A 21,464-nucleotide genomic window follows, 5' to 3' on the forward strand; every position below is an offset into this window, starting at 1 on the left:
GGAAAATATTTCCATTTTTAAATTATTTCTAACTTAACTTATTTAGGTTCTTTACCCGTCTTGTGCTATTCACAAATAGATGACAAGACATCCCGAAAAAAGCAATTTGTATTGAATAGAAAATTATACTTAACGTAACACTAAAAAACTTGCTCATTATTAGCCGCTAGTATTTACTTCTATCCATATCAGTCTATCTTTTTATAGAGGTGCATTGCTTTTGTAAGATAGATTTTCCCTCTAACTATTAAACTCGTCTTTCTCTTTACAGCAAAAATTTATCAGATCTTTTAACACAAAGACTCAGCAGAGAGAGCATCTTGTTTTCAACTGGGTAAGTTGAAGGCGTTTCATCTTCTTTTCACTTATCTTCCCAATATTTGTTCTGGTAACTGTTTTCGTAGAAGTTTGAAAAGAACTTGAATTGTTTTCAGCAGGGCTTTATAACGTTTGTTTTTACAATGCTATAACAATCACTCTTTGAGAAAGCTTGAAAATAAATAAATACAATATATCTCGTGGATACGTTATCAACATTATTTTCCCGATTCTACGCCATTTAGGACGGTCACTTCTTGCGTATTTGCTTTCTCTTTTATATCAATTATCTTATTATATCATTTTCTTTACAGTGTGTATTTATTCTCCAACGAGAAATTCAAGGGGAGAGCCTCGACTAAGGTAAGTTTGAGAGTTGTTTCAATTGTTCTTTTGATACAAATGCGGAGAAAGACATGATTCACCATCACAGTTAAACACACAACTTAAGCAGTTGTGAAATCATAGCCTAGAAAAAATTCAGATTCAGCCTTGAACGGGGTTCCAACCCGTGGCCTCTGTGATACCGGTGCAGTGCTCTACCAAATGAACGATCAAGTCAACTGGAAGCTGTTCCCTTTTTGATACTTAACCTAAAATATATTGTTGTTATGCTTTGCCGTTGAGTTTTTCCAATGTTACGGATGTTCTCTCTTCCAGAATGTTTCATAATTAAGTCCATTTGAACATTCTAATACCAAGAAAAGCGTTACTTAGTTCTTTGTGCGCGATTAGACGTATCTACACGTTGTCGGGTGTGAATGGTTTAAATTCTTAGTTCAAGTTAAACAACATTATATCATCAATGTTACAAATTTATCTTCGGTCACAACAGGAGCATTTTAGCCTGAAAAAGATAAACAACAGCATCGTTATTTTTAATTCAGATTCTGATTCGATTTAAGAGGCTATCCAATAAAACATTTAAAAGAAAAAATAGCACTAGTGATGGCATCAACGCTGATCGGGCGAAAAGATAACTCTGAAGGCGAGAAGTTAAACGACGTTTGCGGAGAAAAGGAAAGACAGAATAGAGTGCTGTACTCGTCTCTGAGCTGTGTAATAACCGCTTTATTTGGTTTACAATAGCAAAGATTTCTTTCAAGTACACCTGACAATCTCCTATTGTCAGTAAATTTTGTAACCTGTTAAAGTTAAAGTAAGCTTTCTTTTTGATTCAAAGAAATAGCAAACTTGATTTAATCTTTACACAACTTCTACATTTTTGTGGAGTGAAATCTTGTAAATATATAAGAACCAAATTTCCTTCCTTTAAGACCCCGAAATTTAAGCATACGCTTTCGGTATTTAGAGCTTACATCAAATTATTGAAAACAAACATATCAACAGACATATTAAAAACTAGAACAGACCTAATTATTGAAAGCAACATATTAAAAACTGCTTTTAAACACCTCGAAAGCCTAGGAATTACAGCACATGCTCTCGAAAATAAAATCTGCACATTTATGCAAGCTTTTCTTCCCTGGTAATTGCATGTCTTTCACAAGCAGAAAAAGAACCTGGCACTAATAATTCATTTCTTTCCACAGGTAGACGAGTAATTACTTCAAACAGTAATACGAAAAGGACAGAGCTTTGAGATGCTGTCTTTATCTGACTGCATACCCTGGATGACTGTAGGCTTAGCCGAGAGTGTTGCTATAGTAACACTCAACCTCTGTACGATAATTGTGTTTATAAGAAACCGTAATCTCCGCAAGCGTAGCATGTACCTGGTGATAAATTTGGCAGTTATAGATATGTTTGTTGGAGGAGTTGTTCTGTATTATCTGCTCTATTGGTCTGGGGTAGACTGTAATCTGTGGAAGAGTCATTTCAATTTGCCTTTTAATCATTTGTGTTTCTTACACGTCCTTTGTTATTAAAGTCCGTTGTGGAGCGCAGCCTCAACACCATGGTGCAACCAGTAGAGAAAGAAAATGTACAACCAAGTTTGACAGTCTTATTTTCGAAATGTTTTTTATTCACGAACTGAGTCTCAATGTACAGTCTGACTCTATTCGTGCGAAAGTCTTTAAATAATCTTACATGTTTTTTATTGTTTTAAGCACTACCTTGTTAATTCTTTTACATACTTTTTACATATTTTCACTTCATTAGTAATTTTCACACATTCTTTCCTCTTTGTAGCTATATATATCTATGCAAATTTTACTTCTTACATCTTGCTTGATAATGACCGAAGAGCGGTCGAAACGTCGCAAACTTTTACCGTTTATTTTTATTGTCAAATGAATTAGTTTGTTTGGTTTATATTATCAAGGGACCAATGATATAGCAGAACGTACCGGCCAACACAGGGTCTTTGTCTGTCCTTCCATTTTCGAAGGGAAAAGCGTCCTAGGTTTAATGACGTTATAATACATTTTAAATGCACAATATGAAAACTTGATATACTCAGTACTATATAACATATTAGATTATGATAAAGATAAATAAAAGTATCAGTGATGCTACGAATTGACTTTCTCTTTGTTTGGATTTGTTATTTAAAACTTATTAGCAAATCGATTTTTGTTTTCGACAACAACTACAATTTAGAAGCGCGCCTTAACCCCACAGTCATCTCCTGACTCAAACCTCTTTACACTATTACTGATGGCATTTCAAATCCACTAGAAGTTGAAAACGCATGATGAAACGAAGTACTCAACAAAGGATTTATGTTCTATTGTGAATAATCGATGTACGCGTGAAGTTGGGAGAGCAAGAAACAAGCATAAGGAATTTCCGCCCGAAAGGGGTACCTTTGTAGGTCTTCAGGGTTATGACAGGTCAGGGATTTCTCAAGTTGAGGTATATGAAACGGAAAGGAAATCTGTCATTTAGATATAACATGAACAGGAATCGAACTGAATAAATAAAACCTGTTTTTTGGTTAACATTTCTCCTGGTAATGCTTGATGTTCTCCTGTAGTATTGTTCATTAACTTCATTTCAAGGGTTTAGAAAAGCGATGCAGTGTTCTTAAGTATGTACGTGAAAGGGGAACATTTTTTTCAATGAAAGGTATGCGAAAGGGGCGTTTTTTTCTGTCAAAACGGCAATTGGCTGGACCTTGGGGTGCTCACGGCCATCCCCTCCCCCTTAGATATAAGCCTTCCTCTACTTTTCTTGTACGTGTCAAGGAGCAGGTAAAGTTTGGAACAATACACTTCAAATAATTACTTTTTAGTGTTTTAATTGTTTAACAGCCTTATTCGACGTGCATTCAACGTGAACAGCATTCGACGTGCAAAGTAACTCTTAAAGAGACTTTCAAGGAGACTTCATGTAATGAGCACTGTACTTCGCGTATTTTTTTCCTTACCTGTACGTGTATAATGAGAGGTTAAAACCGCTAAATGGAAAACATCTCCAGTTGGAAATTCTGACAACAACAACATTATTTAATCGTACATTTACAGTTTTATGTCAATGAAATCTAAAGATAAAGTAAAAAGTGTACTATATGAGTAAGTCAGCCTCCAGGTATTATGTTTCTTTGGAGAGTTAAGAGAAAAAAAAGCTATTAAGAGAATGAGATATATACATGAGATTAGAAAAAGGAGCATATAGAAATATTACTAGTTTTCAGAATGTTGTTCAGACAGAAATAAAGTTTCAAATGTTTCGAGAAGTTGAAGGCATTGAGATCTTTTGGATGAGTAGGGATATTGTCCCAGAGAATAGTCGCTGTATAAACAATTGTTTGTTTAACAGAATTGGTACGCGCTTTAGATATGTATAGATTTTGTCTAGATGCATATCTGGTGTAGTATCCATGCCCCTCACTGGCGTGTTGAAAGAAATGATCATGAAGCAAGCTTGGTAGTAAGCCTTTGTGCCAAGAATGCGTGGATTTCAGAGCTTGTAGTCTATAAACATTATTTACTGTGAGAACATCTAATAAGTTCAGCAAGAGGAGTGCACTTTCAGTCTGGTCACCAAAAGTTCTTGCACAAAATATAAGCCTGATGGAATGATTATCTTGATTATCAGTTATCTTTCATCAGCTCATTTAGAAGCAATTTTTTCATAATGGTGTAAGCCCACTCCGGATGTAAGCTCTCCGTTTGCAAGCGCACCCAAAACCACTTGTTGTACGAGCCTAAGGCTTTTAAACGGAATTTTACGTTAGCTCCTACGTTAGCTCCCCAATTGGGATTCACAGGCTAAGAGATTCCCTATTTTGGCGATTTTACGTACTCTTTCTTCGTTGCCAGTTGCCCGTTGCCCGTTACTACTCGATTTTTTTGCCGCCCTCAGAGTAACGTTTTTGATGCTGCGAGTTTGTTTCAAACCAATCACGTGGTACATCGAAATGCACCACGTGAGGATATTTTCTGTGTGTGGGGTCATGACTTTTTCGTATTACGTGATGTTCATTCACAACGTGTTTATCTTCAAGAGGAAAGCTTACCGTACTTTGTGTATGCCATAGAACTGTCAGCATGGCCGCTGTTTATCAGCTGAAGCTAAAATATAATTAAGACAAATTCGGAGCGGTTTTTTAGACGCATTCGACACGATAAGCTTTCCTCTTGAAGATAAACACGTTGTGAATGAACATCACCAGGAGATTATCAAGGTTAGAGAGTGAATCCCCCATATGGGTCCTCTAACTAAGGTAATCCCTCTAAAGTTATTTTTAGACATTGTACCCAGTTCTTCTGAGGATGCTACTCGCGCGATGCCTGGACAGCCGAAGCGACTTTCTCGAAACAACCTGAGACGCCGGAAATGGCGGGAACGCCATTTTATAAGTTTTGATTTCGTTTTATAGCAGATGTTTTTTGCACTCTCAGCCGTCTTTTTGTTCGGCCGGGCTTTCGTTTGTTCTGTGCTCGTTTGGCTGTTCATTATTTTGCCGTTTATTCGGTTTTAGGGAGTTTAATTATGCAAACTTTAGCGGAAATGGCAATTAAAACAATGGCTGTGTAAGCTTGCGTTACAATTCTTTGTTCTTTTCTTTGCCGTCGTCTACAAAAGGTCACAAAACAGCAACGTGAAACAGCGACATTCTGCATATTCGAGAGAACGTGAACTATACGACGGCCAATTTTTAACAACAATAACAACAACAAGGTTTATTTGAACTATAAATTTAACTTAATTACTAACTAAACAATGAATAAATTAACAATACATACAATTGCTGGTCACCCAAAATAACTAAAGAGCTAAACTAGTTGGGTGACCACCATTTATTAATTGAAAATAAATATAAGATCAGAAAAGAGGCATTTTACATTTTGCATTTTACACACTTAATTAAGGAAATAAATTACAGAACAAGTAATTCTCAAACATGTATACAATAAAAAGTAAATAAAAAATAATAATAACAGAAACACCAAAATATAGCAATTAGTAGTAAAGCTTAATAGAAATTAATGAAATGCGAGGATAATTCTCCTTTGAATGAATAGGGAGTTAGAATCTTAAATCTCTCATCACTTTCATTCCATAATATAGGTCCATTGTGTCGAATATCGAATTTTGACGCTGTCCTACATATTCTGTTTGAGATATTTGTACTGACAGTATAGACAAGCTGAATGAATCTAAATTCTCGCGAGATTCGTAGGTGGAATATTAAATCGTTTTTTAATCGGTTTTGCCTTTGGCGTTGTTGCCGTTGCTGCTAAAACTGCTTTTGCTACTTGGGCAGCGAGCGTCTTCCTGCACCGTTGTGAATTAATTTCGCCGATTCGCCCATGCGAATGAACTGTAGCAGTAGGGCACGGGCGCCTTAGCGATTATTTTAATTTTGTTTGTTATAAAAGATTTCGTATTCATATTTTTCAAGCAAATGGTTTGTAAACTGTCAAGGAATAAACCGTCTCAAGTTATTTTAGTTGGAGTCGTTGGAACTTCTTGAGACATGCACTTTCGACCATCTGTTTGTTTGGTTGCCAAGCTTGTGTTTGGGCGTTTGTTTGCTTTGCACTCGTTTGTCTACTCATTTCTCCGCCGTTCATTCAGTTGTTATTGTTTGTGTAGGGGACATCCGTCTCTTATGTAAACTCCTATTAAAGTTTCGAAATGTATGAAAACACACCGAGAGCCGAAGCTCCTTTGCTTGTAATGAAAATGTCAAAGAAGACATCCCCACAGCGTTGGAGGTTTTCCTTTGCTTTGAAACGAAACGAAACGAAACATAAGCAGATCCTCCACGAAAACACCAACGCAGCGCGCGAGGTAATATCCGCGGAAGAACTCGGTACAATGTCTTAAAATAACTTAAGGCCCAGTTCATACGTCGCATTTCTGCCGTGTCGAATTCAATTCAATTAAGTGCGGCAGAAATGCGACTGTGGATTCATACGTCGCACTTGTGTCGCACTTGATTCAGAATTGCATCGGGTATGTCGGCCAATGTTTAAACGTAGAGTATTCAATATGGCGGACGAAAATATGGAGCGACGAAGGACTTTAATTTTGCGAAAAATTGTCCGCCAGTGGAACGAGAAGGATAATGCTGACAACAGAGCAGTTTGTGTTCAGGTTGCATTGGGCCGAGAATGGCCAAGTTTCTCCTTTTTCTTTTGCGGGAAAACATTTACGCATGCTCAATACATTAACATAATGCATGCATTAGATTCGACACAGCAGAAATTCGAGGTCTGAAACGGTGTCGCATTTCTGTCGGATAATGCGACAAGACCAGTCGAACGTGCGGCAGAAATGCGGCAGCCAATTCAGACGTCGAATTCAATTTGTTGAATTGAATTCGACACGGCAAAAATGCGACGTATGAACCGGGCCTAACAGGGATTACCTTAGTTAGAGGACCTGTATGGGGGATTCACTCTCTTACCTTGATAATCTCTTGCAGTTCTACATCGCAGACTCGGTAATACTTCCCTTACGCTTCCCTCCTTCACAGTAAAATTTATATTATTATTATTATTATTATTATTATTATTATTATTACGAAAAACCGACATGAAAAAGGTGAAGACAGCTATGCATGATAATGACTTCGAACAGAAGTCGAAAATGTAATTTGTGATAATCGGTATTGACATAAATTAATATTTTGCCGACCGGAACGGAGAACTGGGTGGGAGAGTAATACGCGAGGCTCATGGGTAGTACCTTTGTAAACAGAGACGGTCGAGAAACTTGTGACATTCTACGGTCAGCCTTGCCACTAACACTTTCCCATAAGGCTTATTTTTATTGTTTAATTAGCGTCATGTGATTTGTTTTTTCATTCTGTTGTCTTTAAATCAACCTTAAAACCCCAAAGGTGGCGCTACTGCATTTGGTCGGGGGTACACGGTCCCTATTTTTCCTAACAAGAGGTGCTTGGGTTTACCTGTCCGGCTTTGGCGCATGTAGGACGTTACTTGATGTGTCTCTTATCCACGTTGTTGTAAGGTTATTGTTGCAAATAAAAGATATCTTAGGCCTGGCTGACCAACGCGCCCATGCCTCAACCTTTGAGCGTGTTCGGTTGTGTAGTGAAGGCAAAATTAAGAATTTCAAAGTATTAACTTTTTTAGAAGCAGCTGAAAGGAAGTCAAAACGAAATTAGCGTCTCGCAAGTTGGATGCGTTGTCTGTCAAATAATCAATAGAATGGCAAGATGATTAAAACTGGTGAAGTGACTGTCAACATGAGCGGGGTTTTTGAGAGAAAAACGTCAGAAATTAGCAAATATTGGGCAAGAAATCCGTGTTGACTAGTTAACTCCTGAAGTGACCATTGCGGTATTTTGAGGTATTATCAAGGCGGGTATTTTTAAATTTTCCTCAGAAATGTTATAACTGAGAGTGATTTGCCAATCAATTACAATAAGCCATCTCTCTGCGGCTTAGCCAAAAATAATTGTTTTGCGAATGTTTTTAAAGTTGCTTTGAATTAATGTTAAGCATTAATGCAAAACAAGAACTATTTTAACCTTACTTAAAAAGAATTTTATCGTTAAAATAATGACCTTTATTAATACACGGTAAACATTTAAAGCACGGAGTTCTTTGGTCGTGTATAAAATAAAAAGAAAACAAAAAAATCGACAAGACAATTCACCTGGACTATTGAGAGGATCTGGGCAGACGTCATTGATAGTGAACAAAAAACCAAATTCTTAGAACCTTAAAAATCACAAAATCATGGAAATAAGAAGGGGCCGACCTTTCATAAACAAAGTAGAATAGGTCTGCCAAAATATACATCAATGTTATAGGACTGAACTTGATTTGTATATTTCGTGCTCTTCCAGCAAGTTTTAGTTACGTGCTGTGTAACCGCTCCTCCAGTAGTTTTCCAGTAGTTCGGTCGGATGAAACACGTTGTCAGTCGCTTGAATTAAAATAGAGTTGCGTTCTCGAGTTTTGGCTGGTTTATTGGCTCTAGAATATTACACTGGCGACGAGGTACGGACAAAACCATGGCATTGATCGGGAAAATCGAGGAATACAACGAGAACGACAGCTGGATTGAGTACACCGAACGGCTCGAGCAGTATTTCGCGGCGAATGAGATTACGGATAACAACAAGAAACGGGCGGTTCTGCTCAGTGTGTGTGAAGCGAAAACTTACAAACTCATCAGGAATTTGGTTAATCCAAGGAAGCCTGCCGACAAGTCGTTCGTAGAGCTGGTTAATTTGGTAAAGAATCATTTGAATCCTAGACCATCATCTATCGTGTATCGCTTCAAGTTTAACAGCCGCTTTCGTCAGCAGGGAGAAACAATACAACAGTATGTCGCCGAACTGAGGAATTTATCGGAGCACTGCGACTTTGGCGACCAACTGGAGAAAATGCTGCGTGATCGACTGGTTTGCGGATTGAACGACGAACGGATACAGCGGAGATTACTTGCTGAAAGTCAACTAGAGTTCAAGAAGGCGATGGAATTAGCCACCGCGATGGAAATTGCCGACAGGAATACACGTGATCTGATTGCTGGAAATCTGAGCGAGAAACCCGAAGAATCGCAAGTTCACCGCGTGACCCAAGACCCACTGAAGCAGCCACCAAGGGATCCGAAAAGGCCGACAAAAGAATGTTATAGTTGTGGAGGACAATTCCACGATCCTGATAAGTGCAGGTATAAAGACGAAGAGTGCTACAAATGCCGTAGGAAGGGTCACAAGGCAAGCCAATGTCTCGGTAGGCGTAAACCGGTGTTTCGAAAGAGCGGCAAATTTGGAAATACACATCACCTGGAGGCAACAGACGAGTCGGGTGAGGAAGAATGCGAAGAATACACGATGTTTCACATAAACGCCGCGGAGAGAGAACCGTTTCGAGTCGAGCTACAGCTAAACGGAGTTCAGACGAGCATGGAAGTGGACACTGGCGCCGCTGCTACGATCATCAACGAAGAAACCTACAAGAGAATTATTGCAGGGAATCTGGTGACGAACCGAAAGCAATTGTAAACTGCTAAAGTGAAGCTCCGAACGTACACAGGTGAGTTAGTCAAGGTCATAGGAACTTTGAATGTTATTGTGAAGTATGAGAAACAAGAAGTGGATCTGCAAACATTCGTGATGGAAGGATCCGGGCCTAACTTACTGGGAAGAGACTGGTTGAGAGTTCTGACACTCAACTGGAAGGAGTTGTTCAAAATGCAAGTTGTCAAAAACAACCAAGAGTCTTCACTTGAAAAATTGGTTGACCGGTACTCAGAAGTGTTTAGAGAAGGACTTGGGACCTTCAAGGGCCCAAAGGCGAAAATTCATGTGGAATCAGAGGCACAACCAAAATTCTTGAAGGCGAGACCAGTGCCATATGCGATGACAGGGAAGATTGAGGCTGAACTCAAGAGGCTACAAGATGAGGGAACGATTGAACCGGTTCAGTTCTCGGAATGGGCTGCTCCCATTGTACCTATTCTGAAACCAGACGACTCAATTCGCATCTGCGGAGACTACAAAACAACTGTCAATCAAGTTTCAAAACTGGACAGTTATCCTATCCCGAGGGTTGAAGACCTCCTGGTGACACTAGGAGGAGGTGAAAAATTCACGAAGTTGGACATGAGCCAAGCCTACCAGCAGCTTCTTCTGGATGATGAATCTAAACAGTACACCACCATTAACACACACAAGGGGTTGTTCCAGTACAACCGCCTACCCTACGGGATATCGTCAGCACCAGGAATATTTCAGCGGAACATGGAGAATCTACTGCATAACATTCCTTATGTAATTGTCCGAGTGGATGATATCCTGGTGTCCGGAGCCTGCGATGAAGATCACTTAAACAACCTGGAAGAAGTCTTGAAACGACTAGCAAGTGCTGGCTTGCGACTTCGGAAAAACAAGTGTGTGTTCATGGAACCTCAAGTAACCTACCTGGGTACCAAGGTCAGCAAAGAAGGTATTCAACCATTGGATGACAAGGTCGAAGCGATCACCAATGCACCAGCGCCCAAGAATGTGTCGGAACTCAAATCGTACCTAGGCATGATTAACTACTATCAGAAATTCCTGCCTAACCTGTCAAGCGTGTTGGCTCCATTGCATGATTTACTACGTAAAGAGACCCGCTGGCATTGGGGTAAAGAGCAGATGCAGGCTTTCCAGAAGTCTAAGGATTTCCTGAAGTCCTCTAGACTCCTTGTCCATTATGATAGTCAGAAGAAGTTAACCTTGGCATGCGATGCAACACAATATGGCTTGGGAGCTGTTCTCTCGCATCGAATGGATGATGGCTCAGAACATCCAATCGCATATGCTTCCAGGACACTGTCCAATGCAGAAAGAAATTATTCCAATCTTGAGAGAGAAGCACTTTCCCTGGTATTTGGTGTGAAGAAATTTCACCAGTACATTTACGGCAGACATTTTAGTCTAGTGACTGATCACAAACCATTGGAATCATTGTTCAAGGAGAAGAAGGTCACACCGCCTATGGTAGCAGCTAGAATTCAGCGTTGGGCCTTGACTCTAGCTGCATACAACTACTCCATTAAGTACAAACCAGGACCAGAACATGCCAATGCTTATGCCCTCAACCGACTACCCTTGCCGGTTAGTCCTTCAACTACACCTTTGCCTGCAGAAACTGTGTTTGCAATGGAACTCCTCAATTCAACACCAGTGAGTGTGAATGAGATCAGAACCGGAACCAGATGTGATCCAATACTGTCACAAGTAATCAAGTTCGTTCAGCATGGTTGGCCTAATCACAACTCAGATGAAGCATTGAAGGCCTACTTCACTAGGAAAGATGAATTAAGTGTTCAAGATGGATGTTTGATGTGGGGCAATCGAGTAGTGGTCCCCCCTAAGGAAAGAGCAAGAGTGGTAGAAGAGTTACACGAGACACACCCTGGAATTTGCCGTATGAAGGCGTTGGCGAGAAGTTATGTGTGGTGGCGAAAAATGAATGCAGACTTAGAGCAGAAGGTTCACCAGTGCAGTCCCTGCCAGGAAAACAGGAAGTCACCACCAGAAGCCCCTCTACATCCCTGGGAATGGCCTCATAAACCCTGGGTTCGACTCCACCTAGACTATGCGGGTCCGTTCCTTGGAAAAATGTTTCTCATTGTGATGGATGCCCACTCCAAGTGGATGGAGGCGTTTCCAATGAATACATCAACTTCAAGTGCTACCAATGAGAAATTGAGAATCGCTTTCGCGACACACGGCCTACCGGAAATTGTCGTCACAGACAATGGCAGCAACTTCGCGAGCAAAGAGTTTGGAGATTTCCTCAAACAGAACGGGATCCGTCACATCAGAACAGCACCCAACCACCCAGCGTCTAACGGACTGGCTGAGAGAGCGGTACAAACATTCAAGGAGGGAATGAAGAAGATGAGTGGAGTAAGTGTGGAGGCACGAGTTTCAGAATTTCTAGCTCGTTACAGAATCACCCCGCAGACTTGAACAGGAGTGTCCCCTGCAGAATTACTTCTAGGAAGGAAACCCAGATCAAGACTAGACCTAGTCTACCCGGAAATCGGAAGGAAAGTGCGACAAAGCCAAGCTTCTCAGAAACAGGCACATGACTGGCACGCTAAGGAACGCACCATGCAGGAAGGGGAAGCAGTTTACGCAAACAACCTTCCGAAGAGGACCAAGGTGGTTACCTGGCATGTTGAAAGAGCCAACGGGTCCAACTTCCTTCGCAGTTCAGCTAGAAGATGGCCGACTCTTGAGACGTCACCACGACCACCTTATACAGCGATCCTGCATTCCCCAAGCGCCTATTGCTGATCAAGAGGGTCCAGCAGACCCAATTCCAGCATCGCCGGCAGCTGAACAGCCAGAATTGCAGTGGGAAGAAACCCCAAGGGAGCCAGCTGTTCCTGTGCAATCAACTACCCAAGGCATTCCAGAGAAGCGTTACCCTACTAGGAACAGACACGCCCCTCAATACTTGGCTGATTTTGTCATTAAGTGACTTTTTAGGTTATTGGGACAGAGACACTTAAGAACTGCAAGCTAAGTTTTGTCGTTGTTTTATTGTACTAGTTTTCATGGCTTAGTGGGGGAGTGTAGAATATTGTGAGCTGTGTAACCTCTCCTCCAGTAGTTTTCCAGTAGTTCGGTCCGATGAAACACGTTGTCAGTCGCTTGAATTAAAATAGAGTTGCGTTCTCGAGTTTTGGCTGGTTTATTGGCTCTAGAATATTACAGTTAGTAGCTTGATGTTTATTTCTTGATTCCCGACAGTTAAGCCAACGCATAGCATATTGACAGTTTGTTTACACGAAGATATTTGGTACAGAATTAATGCAATTTTACTGTTCTCCCGTTTTGGAGGTTGAATCAACTTCCCGACAACGCTGTTTGTTTTGTTTTGTTTTGATTTTTTTTTATTAGCAACGCAGTTTAGAGAGTCTTTAGACATATTTCATGGTATGTTTCCTGATACTTTTCTTTTTTACCATAGATATCACCTGTTGCATGTTTAGTGCAAAGTTCCTATGCGGCAGGAGCCATAATCGGGGACGGAGACCGTAAGTCTTGGGATCCGCGCGCACCTATGATATGGGACAATTTTTCTATTTTTAGAACAAATTGCGCCATCCTGACGTCATTTATACGCGCGGATCCACGCACATGTCGGGGGCTCTCGCGTGGATGTTGTCACGTTGCGTGATCAAATGGTGAGAGTGGCAAGATTGTCTTGCAGATTTTTCACAGTGATGGCAGGGAATAAGTCAGGAAATTAGATCCAGGGCTCTTATATGTAGCTTTATGCGCTAAACAAATGGAAAAGGTGAGTTTTTCAGGGTCGAAAACAAGACAATTTCGCGATGTCAATGAATAATAATATGTGCTCGCGTTAGTTGAACGCGTAAGCTCTTGCGTTTGTTCTGTAAAGAAAAGTTATGAAAGAAAACTCTTTACTCTGGTATCGAATTAATTTGAGAGTTTCCCAAACAATGCTTAATCATAACCAAACCCTGTTTTTGATAGTTTCTTATTGTTTCTGTTTGTTTGACGAGTTTGCAAAAGTTTTTTGAGGGAAAGTCTGACGCGTACATAAGTAGCTCATTTGCATAGTACAGCGCGTGCACCTTCAAATCCGAGTCGGTGTTTTCAATTGTCAACAAATCTTGACAAAGATTTCTTTCGTTGTCTTTTGCGCTGAGATGCTGCAGCAATTTTCACCAACGCCAAAAGGCTACTAACATCATGTGTATTTCTTTAACATAGTGAAATTTTACACTGCGAAAATAAAATAAACAAGGAGTTTTGATAACTCAACCAACAAAATCGAAATCTTTATTCGAGTACCGTTGCTATTCGAGTTGATCAAAGAAAGCTGATTATTTCTGCTGTATTCACATATTTTCAGCTAAGCTTTCAATATGTTCTCAAACATTTATCAACCTTAAACATATTTAAAAACTAGAGATGTTATATGAGTTCGATGTACGTTTTCACACGAAAGTGGGGAAGTCCAATTCGTCATGTTTTACTGATTGTACAAAACACGCATCGGCGGGCGCTCTTATTCATCGACAAAAATTTATTGGATTTTTAGACAAACAAAACTGAGTAGCATCTACAGACATAAACTTTATTGTCACTTATTGGGCCTTGATAAAGCATCAAGCGTTGCTTACAATTTAGGCAAAACTCAAACTTGCAATTACCTTGTTGTACTTTTCGGTCGAGAGAGACTGGCGAAATCCTCGCAAGCCTGTGGCAAGAGGAGGGAAACTTTGAAGTCCTGAAACGGTGCTATATCCAAATATATCCAACTGGCTTTTTGTTGTGTTATGGAAAAGCTGTTAATCTTCGTTCAACATATGTCAGAATATGTGAAACTTAGAGTGGAGTAATGTGGAGCTCTTGCAAAAGAAGCAGCGGAACACAACTTGGTCAGCGATATAAAGCGGGAGATAACTAAATTCGGCACCGTCTTACTTGACTCAAACTGGAGTAGCTTACGACGAAAATACTATAGCAAAATTCCAACGGACATGAACGTATTGATTTGTGAGCCAAAAGCATCAAACATTTCGGGAATTTCAGACGCCATTTCCTCGCGCTGCATCCACAAAAATACACGCAGCATGTACGCGCGTATGCCGCACATGATGGCGCAATTTGTTTTAAAAATAGAAAAATTGTCCCATATCATGGGGACAGCCCAATACTAGAAATGGTGCGCGCTTACGGTCTCCGTCCCCGATTATGGCTCCCGTATGCGGAAAATTCAGTTTGAAGCGTGATGTTTGTCTTTTTGTCACAGACAGATGAAAAGCGAAACGGAAAAACATTCAACTAATTACTATTTAAAGCCAGAGCATTTTGACAGATTGTTTACATTTAATTCTTCTACTTAATTACGCAATATGAGTTTTATCTTATAGTTTGCAGTGACTGTTCTTCATTAGCACTGAAACCAATCGCTAAACACGTATCCTCTGCATTACAGTTATTTTACCGTCTTGGAGAACTCCTTAAGTGAACGTCTCGCTTAACTGTCCAATATCTGAAAACATAACCGAGAATTCGAATGGCAAGTCTCTTGTGATCTGTTGGTAAGGGCAAATATTTTATGCAGTTCTTTACAAAAATAGAGAAACAGCTGAACCTGTCGATTAATAGAACTCTTTCAAGCTGCTACAAACTTGAGCATGGTATTGCGGGCGTTCCAATATTAAGAAATTCAAAACTTTAAAGTTTCAAATACAGGTCTACATCAAATTCGCCTAGGCTGTAGCCCTAAATATTATAATGGCATCTTTCACAACATTTTGCTTTACCGCCGAAAACAAGAAAGTTGTAGCTATCCCGCCAAGAACAATTATAGGCCAAAGAAACGACGACAAAGGTAAGCTTAAACTATTGTATAAATTCCGGGTTGCAGCATTTAGAAAAATGTCGAGGTCTGTAACTTCCAGCTGAAAGGGCCTTTTAAACGAAGACAAACATTCAGGAAGATTATAAGCAGAAAAAGAACCCAGGTAAAGTTCGATGTTAAAATCAAGTGTGATGTAGTCTGAGGCTGGTGAAATGAGGAAATTTAACGATTCGAGTATTATTGGAAGAAAAGTAAGCTACATTCAATGATCCACAGTTAGTTGTACGTAAAAAGAACTGTATTTTTGCTCTTGACACAGATTAAAAGAGATTCGTTGATGAGCTCCAACGTTGAACCATAAAGTACAGTCGCCAATACGCATCAATTCATTATGAAACATTAAGCCCGGCGTTTAGCTCAGAGTGCTGCGTTAAAACCGAAGATAAAATGAAGTCCCTTTAACCTTTAATCTTTCAACTGTTGCAAGAGTCTTGAACGTTTCGGTTTTTGCGCATAGCGCGAAATCTAAAACAGAATTATTCATTCGCTTCAAATCTGAATATTTTACCAAAGAGAACGGAAGGTTTCTACATTTCAATATTCTCAGGTTAGAACAAGAAAAATACTGAACTGAACGCATAATAGCCGGGTTACGTGTTGAGGTTGTGCAATCGGGTAGCAATATTTTAGAGCAGAGTTGCATTGTCCTCACCTGCTTAAAATTAAAATGCGTCGATTTCCCACGACTCAATATCACATAAGTCGAGGCAAAATTATCAATTTTTTATAGGCAACCAAATGATCTCTTTGCAGGGTGATTGTTTTCCATTGCTGAGTTGCTTGTAAAACCCACTCACCAGGAACTGAAGTTTCCTATTGGCAAGGTAGGTTAAAGACACTGAATTTTTACCGATAATTGTTATTGCAGGTTTATCCTGTTTAGTGGCGAAAAAAAACATCAAGAAAAAATAAAAATGCCCAATGCTATAATGAGAGCTCTTCAAAATCGTTATTTAAGACCAAAGTCAGCCAAGGAAATATTGTAAACAATTCTCGGTGAATGCAGTCACTTCTATGTTTTAAAGCAAATTTAGTTTAAACTAGCCATCAGTTTTATTTTGGCTTCAAAAGGCAGTCTTCGAGGCAGTAGACTCAAGGTTTTCCGAAAGGTAGACAGTTACCGGATAACAGTGAAAAGCTATTATTCAGGGCCACCACAATATAATAGTCGACACTGAACAGAGAGTCAGTAATTCGCTAAAGTGAAATTAGAGCCTTTGACATCCCTGAATAACTTTAAATTTCTAAGGCAGCTGAGAGGAACTCTTAAAGGAAAAGAAATTTTGAATAATTTGGGCTTTTTTCAATAAAATAATCCATCGGCAGAATAGTTACGCACCGAAATCCGTTTTGTACGAGCGAAGTAAGGCTGTCTACATTTGGCCAAAGCTTCACGGCTCTCAATCAGCAAACGTTCTTATAGTTCAGTCATAAATAAAGAAAATAATGTTAATAATAAAGACGAATTTAATTTAGTGAGGTCGAGGTCGAAGGGTTCATAGTTTTTTGAAGACGAAAAGCATCAAGAAGATCAAGCAGCGACGAATGTTGGTGGGCGTAGCTTAATAAGTCTTAACTTCAGGCGTGATATTTTCGATCAGTAAAAAGAGGAATTCGGTGAGGTTGAGAATTATTGAGAAGAGACGTGTGCTACCGTTTAACAGCGAATATTTAAACCTAATCTTAGCGCAGTTTCCAAAAAAAGGCTGTTGCCTTCTTTGACACAAATGAATGCGAACATTAGACGGTCATCGCCGAAACAAATGATATCATTTTTGAAGAAAAACAGCAAATACCTTGCCAAGAAGTTTCTCATTAAAAATCTATAGAACGTTAAGTTTAAGTACTGTTTTAACACCAACAGAAAATCGCTTTGCACGGGAAACGTTTTCACCCTGTGAATGTTACATTTGCTACATTTACGTTGTTTCTTCGAACGTTTTTATGGAGTTTCTAGTTGACATCAAATAATACTCTGCAGAAAAGATAGAAATTCTTTTGTTTCAGATCAAGAAGCAACTCAAAAATGGTATTAAGCTTATCTAGGCCCCATTATATTATGTTCTCGCACACGTTTTGGTCCAATGCCCCTTTTCTAGACAGTTCAAGATGGAAATACACCAACATTAAGTCAGTAGTTATTTAGGATCATAGAATTTTAACACTTTGTTTTCAATTATTTTTGTCATTTTTCCGGTGGACCAATATTATATCTCTCTTTGAAGTGTGACTGGTTTTTCATTTACACGGAGACTACTTACCAGGATCTACAGTTTCCTATCAAGGTGGGTTGAAGTCTATGCCAAATTATATAATAAACCAAGTTATTCTCGCATTTTGATTGGTTCTCGCCTATGATCTATTAGAGGACAGACGCACGATTGACGTCATCATTTTAAAGTTTTTTCCTCTGTGTTTTAAAATGGCGGAAAGTTTTGAGAATTTAGATAATATTTTACATGACTGGGCAAAAGATAAGGTACAAGAAAGTCTTGTCCAGGCATTGAACAGGTACCAGAAGCATAGTCTAGCAGGAAGAAGAAAAATTAAGCCGTTTCTGTTTCAGAAAATGACTCGGAAAAAAATACTTGAGCAGTCTCAGTCAGCAGTCGAGCGAGACTAAACCAAACACAAAATTGGTCTTGGCAAGCCGAGAATCATTGCTTTATCTCGAATATAACAAACCCAATAAACAAAATGCTTATGAGATAAAATTTATTTAAAACATTGAACTTTTCTCAGTCTCAAAATAATTGTTGACACAGTGATTGTCTGGAATGAAACATCAAAACCACTTCTTAAAATCAGTTAAAATAAACACATAACCTTGCTTTCCGATGCGAATGTTCCAGTCCGTTTCAGGGCACAGCGGCGAGCAAAGTATAGCTCACTACAGCTCACGGCCAACTGTATCGTAGCTAAAAGGTGTCTCCGACACTATTTCACACTGATTTGAGAATCACCAACCGCAGAGGACACAAATTTCCACCATCACTAACGTTCCTTTCATTCAAAACTCGAATCGAATGGCCTCCAGGTTGACCGCAACCGCAAGTTTTTCGAGCGTAGGTTTTCAACTCCTGCAATATTCGAAGCAACATCCAAGCTTTTCGGCTCACAGGGCTGCTCTGATGAAAAAACCTGACTTGATTTATCCAGCATTTTCTTTAAGATCTGTAGATTTCGCAGCTCAATTTTGCTTTCGCTGTAAGTTTTCATTCCACGAGAAGCGACGCTCGAGTCAAGTTTGACAGTGGCGTCATTTTCCTGGACTAATCAAAATTCTTTGCTACGCTTAGCAACCAATGAAATTGCTTCAATTTGTATAGACAATAGATTACGTCAAATGGCTTTTTTCGTGTTCGCCAAAGTGGGCAAAGGCCGGCTTTCGAGTTATGTTAAAAGATTTTGAAATGAAAAAAGCTTTATCTGTAGCAGTTTGTTTCGTTATTATATAAAACAAATAGATTCCATGTTGCCGTGCGTCAGTTCAGTAATAGATCACAGAACACGTCAAAATGTGGTAAGAACATCAGTGACACAGTCGGCTATCGCCTCGTGTGCCACTTATTTGTTTTTACCACATTTTGACGTCATCTGTGATCTATTACTGAACAGACGCACGGCAACATGGAATCTATTTGTTAAATGGATGATAATTTCCACTGTCAGCTAAAACAGTTTAATAATACAGTGGAAAGTGAATTTCTTTTTTTGTGTGTACGCCGCGCATTGCATATATAGACGTTATGATGATGTGGTAAATTTGAACGCCACGCAACTCGTTTTATCTCACCTGTCATTGTACTTAAATTGTCTTAAAATATTTAGGCCCTTGCATTCAACTATATGACGTGTTCTCAACATTATAAATTTATCTCGGATCGGAAGAAAGGAACGTTTTCCTCCGAGAAAAGGAAGTGTTTTTTTGTTTTTAATTATTTCCAAGTTAATTGCGTTATTTAGGTTCCTTACCTGTCTGGTGCTGTTCACAAATGGATGATAAGACATCCTGACAAAAGCAATTTGTATTTAATGGAAAATTAAACTTAACACAAAAACTTGCTCATCAATAACTGCATATTTGCTTCTATCTATATCAGTCTATCTCTTATAGCGGTGTATCACTCTTTTAGGATATATTTGTGCTCAAAATGTCAAACCTGTCTTTCTCTTTACAGAAAGAAAAATTATCAGATCTTTTAACAAAAAGATTCACCAGAGAGAACATCTTGTTTGCGACTGGGTAAGTTAAAGACGTTTCAACTTTTTTTTTTCACTTACCTTCCCAATATTTGTTCCGGTAACTGTTTTCGTAGAAGTTTGGAAAAACCTTTAATTGTTTAATGCTGTGTGCTTTATTTGTTTTTACAATGCTATAATAATCACTCCTTGAGAAAGCTTGAAAATAAATGTAATGTCAATTTAAACATTTCATTACCATAGACAGTGTTAGTTCTTTGTGTGCGGCGAGGTGAAAATAGACGTTGTGTTGGTGCACATTTTGAACAAGTTTCGCGATGCGACACATTTTCTTGTTCATCATTGTTCAATTATTGAAAGATGCTGAGGTTTTAACAGTTATAACATGTTCTATACTTTTCCAAGTTTGTCTTGGATCACAGCAAGACCGTTTAAATAACGAAAGACGCTGTTAAAAAGCATCTCAGTGTGTGAAATATTCAGAATTGTTCTAAATATCTAGTGGATACGTTATCCACATTATTTTATCGAGTCTACGCCAACTTAGGCCTTTTGGTGCGCATCGAAGGTTAATCAAAATTTGCAACACCAAAAACCAGATCACTAATTGCGTATTTACTTAGTCTTTTATATCAATTACCTTATTATATTATTTTCTTTACAGTCTGTATTTATTCTACATCGTGAAATTCAAGGGGAGGGCCTCTAGTAAGGTAAGTTTGAGAGTTGATTCAACTGTTCTTTTGATGCAAATGAATATATGGAAGATCATATATTTGAACTGCCGAGAAAGATATGAAGGCATGATTGATCATCGCAGTTATATACACAACACAAGCGCTAAATGGGATGCGAACCCAAGACCTCTGCGATAACGGTGCAGTGCTCTACCAACTGAGCTATCAAGCCAACTAGCATCTGGTTACTTTTTGATGATATGCTTAGCCTAAAGAATATTACTGCTTTGCCGTTGATCTTTCCCACGGTTATTATGTTCTCTCTCCGAGAATATTTAGTGTAACAAGAGATTATCAAGATAATCTCTTGTTAGTAATTAGTTCATTTGAACATTCTAATATCAAGATAAGCGTTACTTTGTTCTTTATGGGCGATTAAATGCATCTAGACGTTTTGAGGTGCAATTTGTTTAAATTCTCGGGTCAAGTTATACAGCTAGCATTATATTCTCAATGTTATAAATTTATCGGGGGATGACAACTCAAGCGCATTTTAGATTGAAAAAAATAAGCAACGGCATCGTTATGTTTAATTCGGATTCTGCTTCGATTTAAGAGGCTATTTAATGAAAAAAATAAACGAAAAAATAGCACTATTGATAACGTCAACGCTAATCTTGCCAAAAACAAAAAACAAAAATGGCGCCGAAGGCGAGAAATTAAATGACGTTGCGGAGAAAAGAAAAGACAGAATAGCGTGCTTCTCTTTTCTAAGCTGTGTAATAATCGCTTCATTTGGTTTACAATGGCAAAGATTTCTGTCACCTGCATTGTACAGTGTACCGATCTAGGTCTGGTGACAATTTTTTCTGAAGACTCGTCTACAAAAGTAATCTATAGTGAATGGAAAATCAAACTTATACTAGCAAGATCTTCAGCAGCAACTTCGTATGTTCTATCTTTCTCA

The 21,464-nt window shown here is 39.0% G+C and overlaps 1 protein-coding gene and 1 long non-coding RNA gene across 2 annotated transcripts; both read left to right on the forward strand.

Moving 5' to 3' along the window:
* The first annotated feature begins 8,722 nt into the window (after positions 1-8,722).
* LOC149097907 (uncharacterized) lies at positions 8,723-9,721 on the forward strand. Its single transcript, XM_089277991.1, has one exon. The coding sequence runs from the start codon at positions 8,723-8,725 to the stop codon at positions 9,719-9,721; it is 999 nt and encodes a 332-aa protein (XP_089134117.1).
* Positions 9,722-16,307: 6,586 nt separating this feature from the next.
* Positions 16,308-19,857, forward strand: LOC149097908 (uncharacterized). Its single transcript, XR_016203628.1, has 3 exons — positions 16,308-16,441; positions 17,843-17,902; positions 19,799-19,857. It is a non-coding gene; the product is annotated as an uncharacterized LOC149097908 (long non-coding RNA).
* The last annotated feature ends 1,607 nt before the right edge of the window (positions 19,858-21,464 follow it).

This window comes from Orbicella faveolata, unplaced genomic scaffold (genome assembly GCF_042242905.1).
Source record: "Orbicella faveolata isolate gen_17 unplaced genomic scaffold, um_ofav_v1 contig_46, whole genome shotgun sequence".
NCBI classification, from domain to species: Eukaryota; Metazoa; Cnidaria; class Anthozoa; order Scleractinia; family Merulinidae; genus Orbicella; species Orbicella faveolata.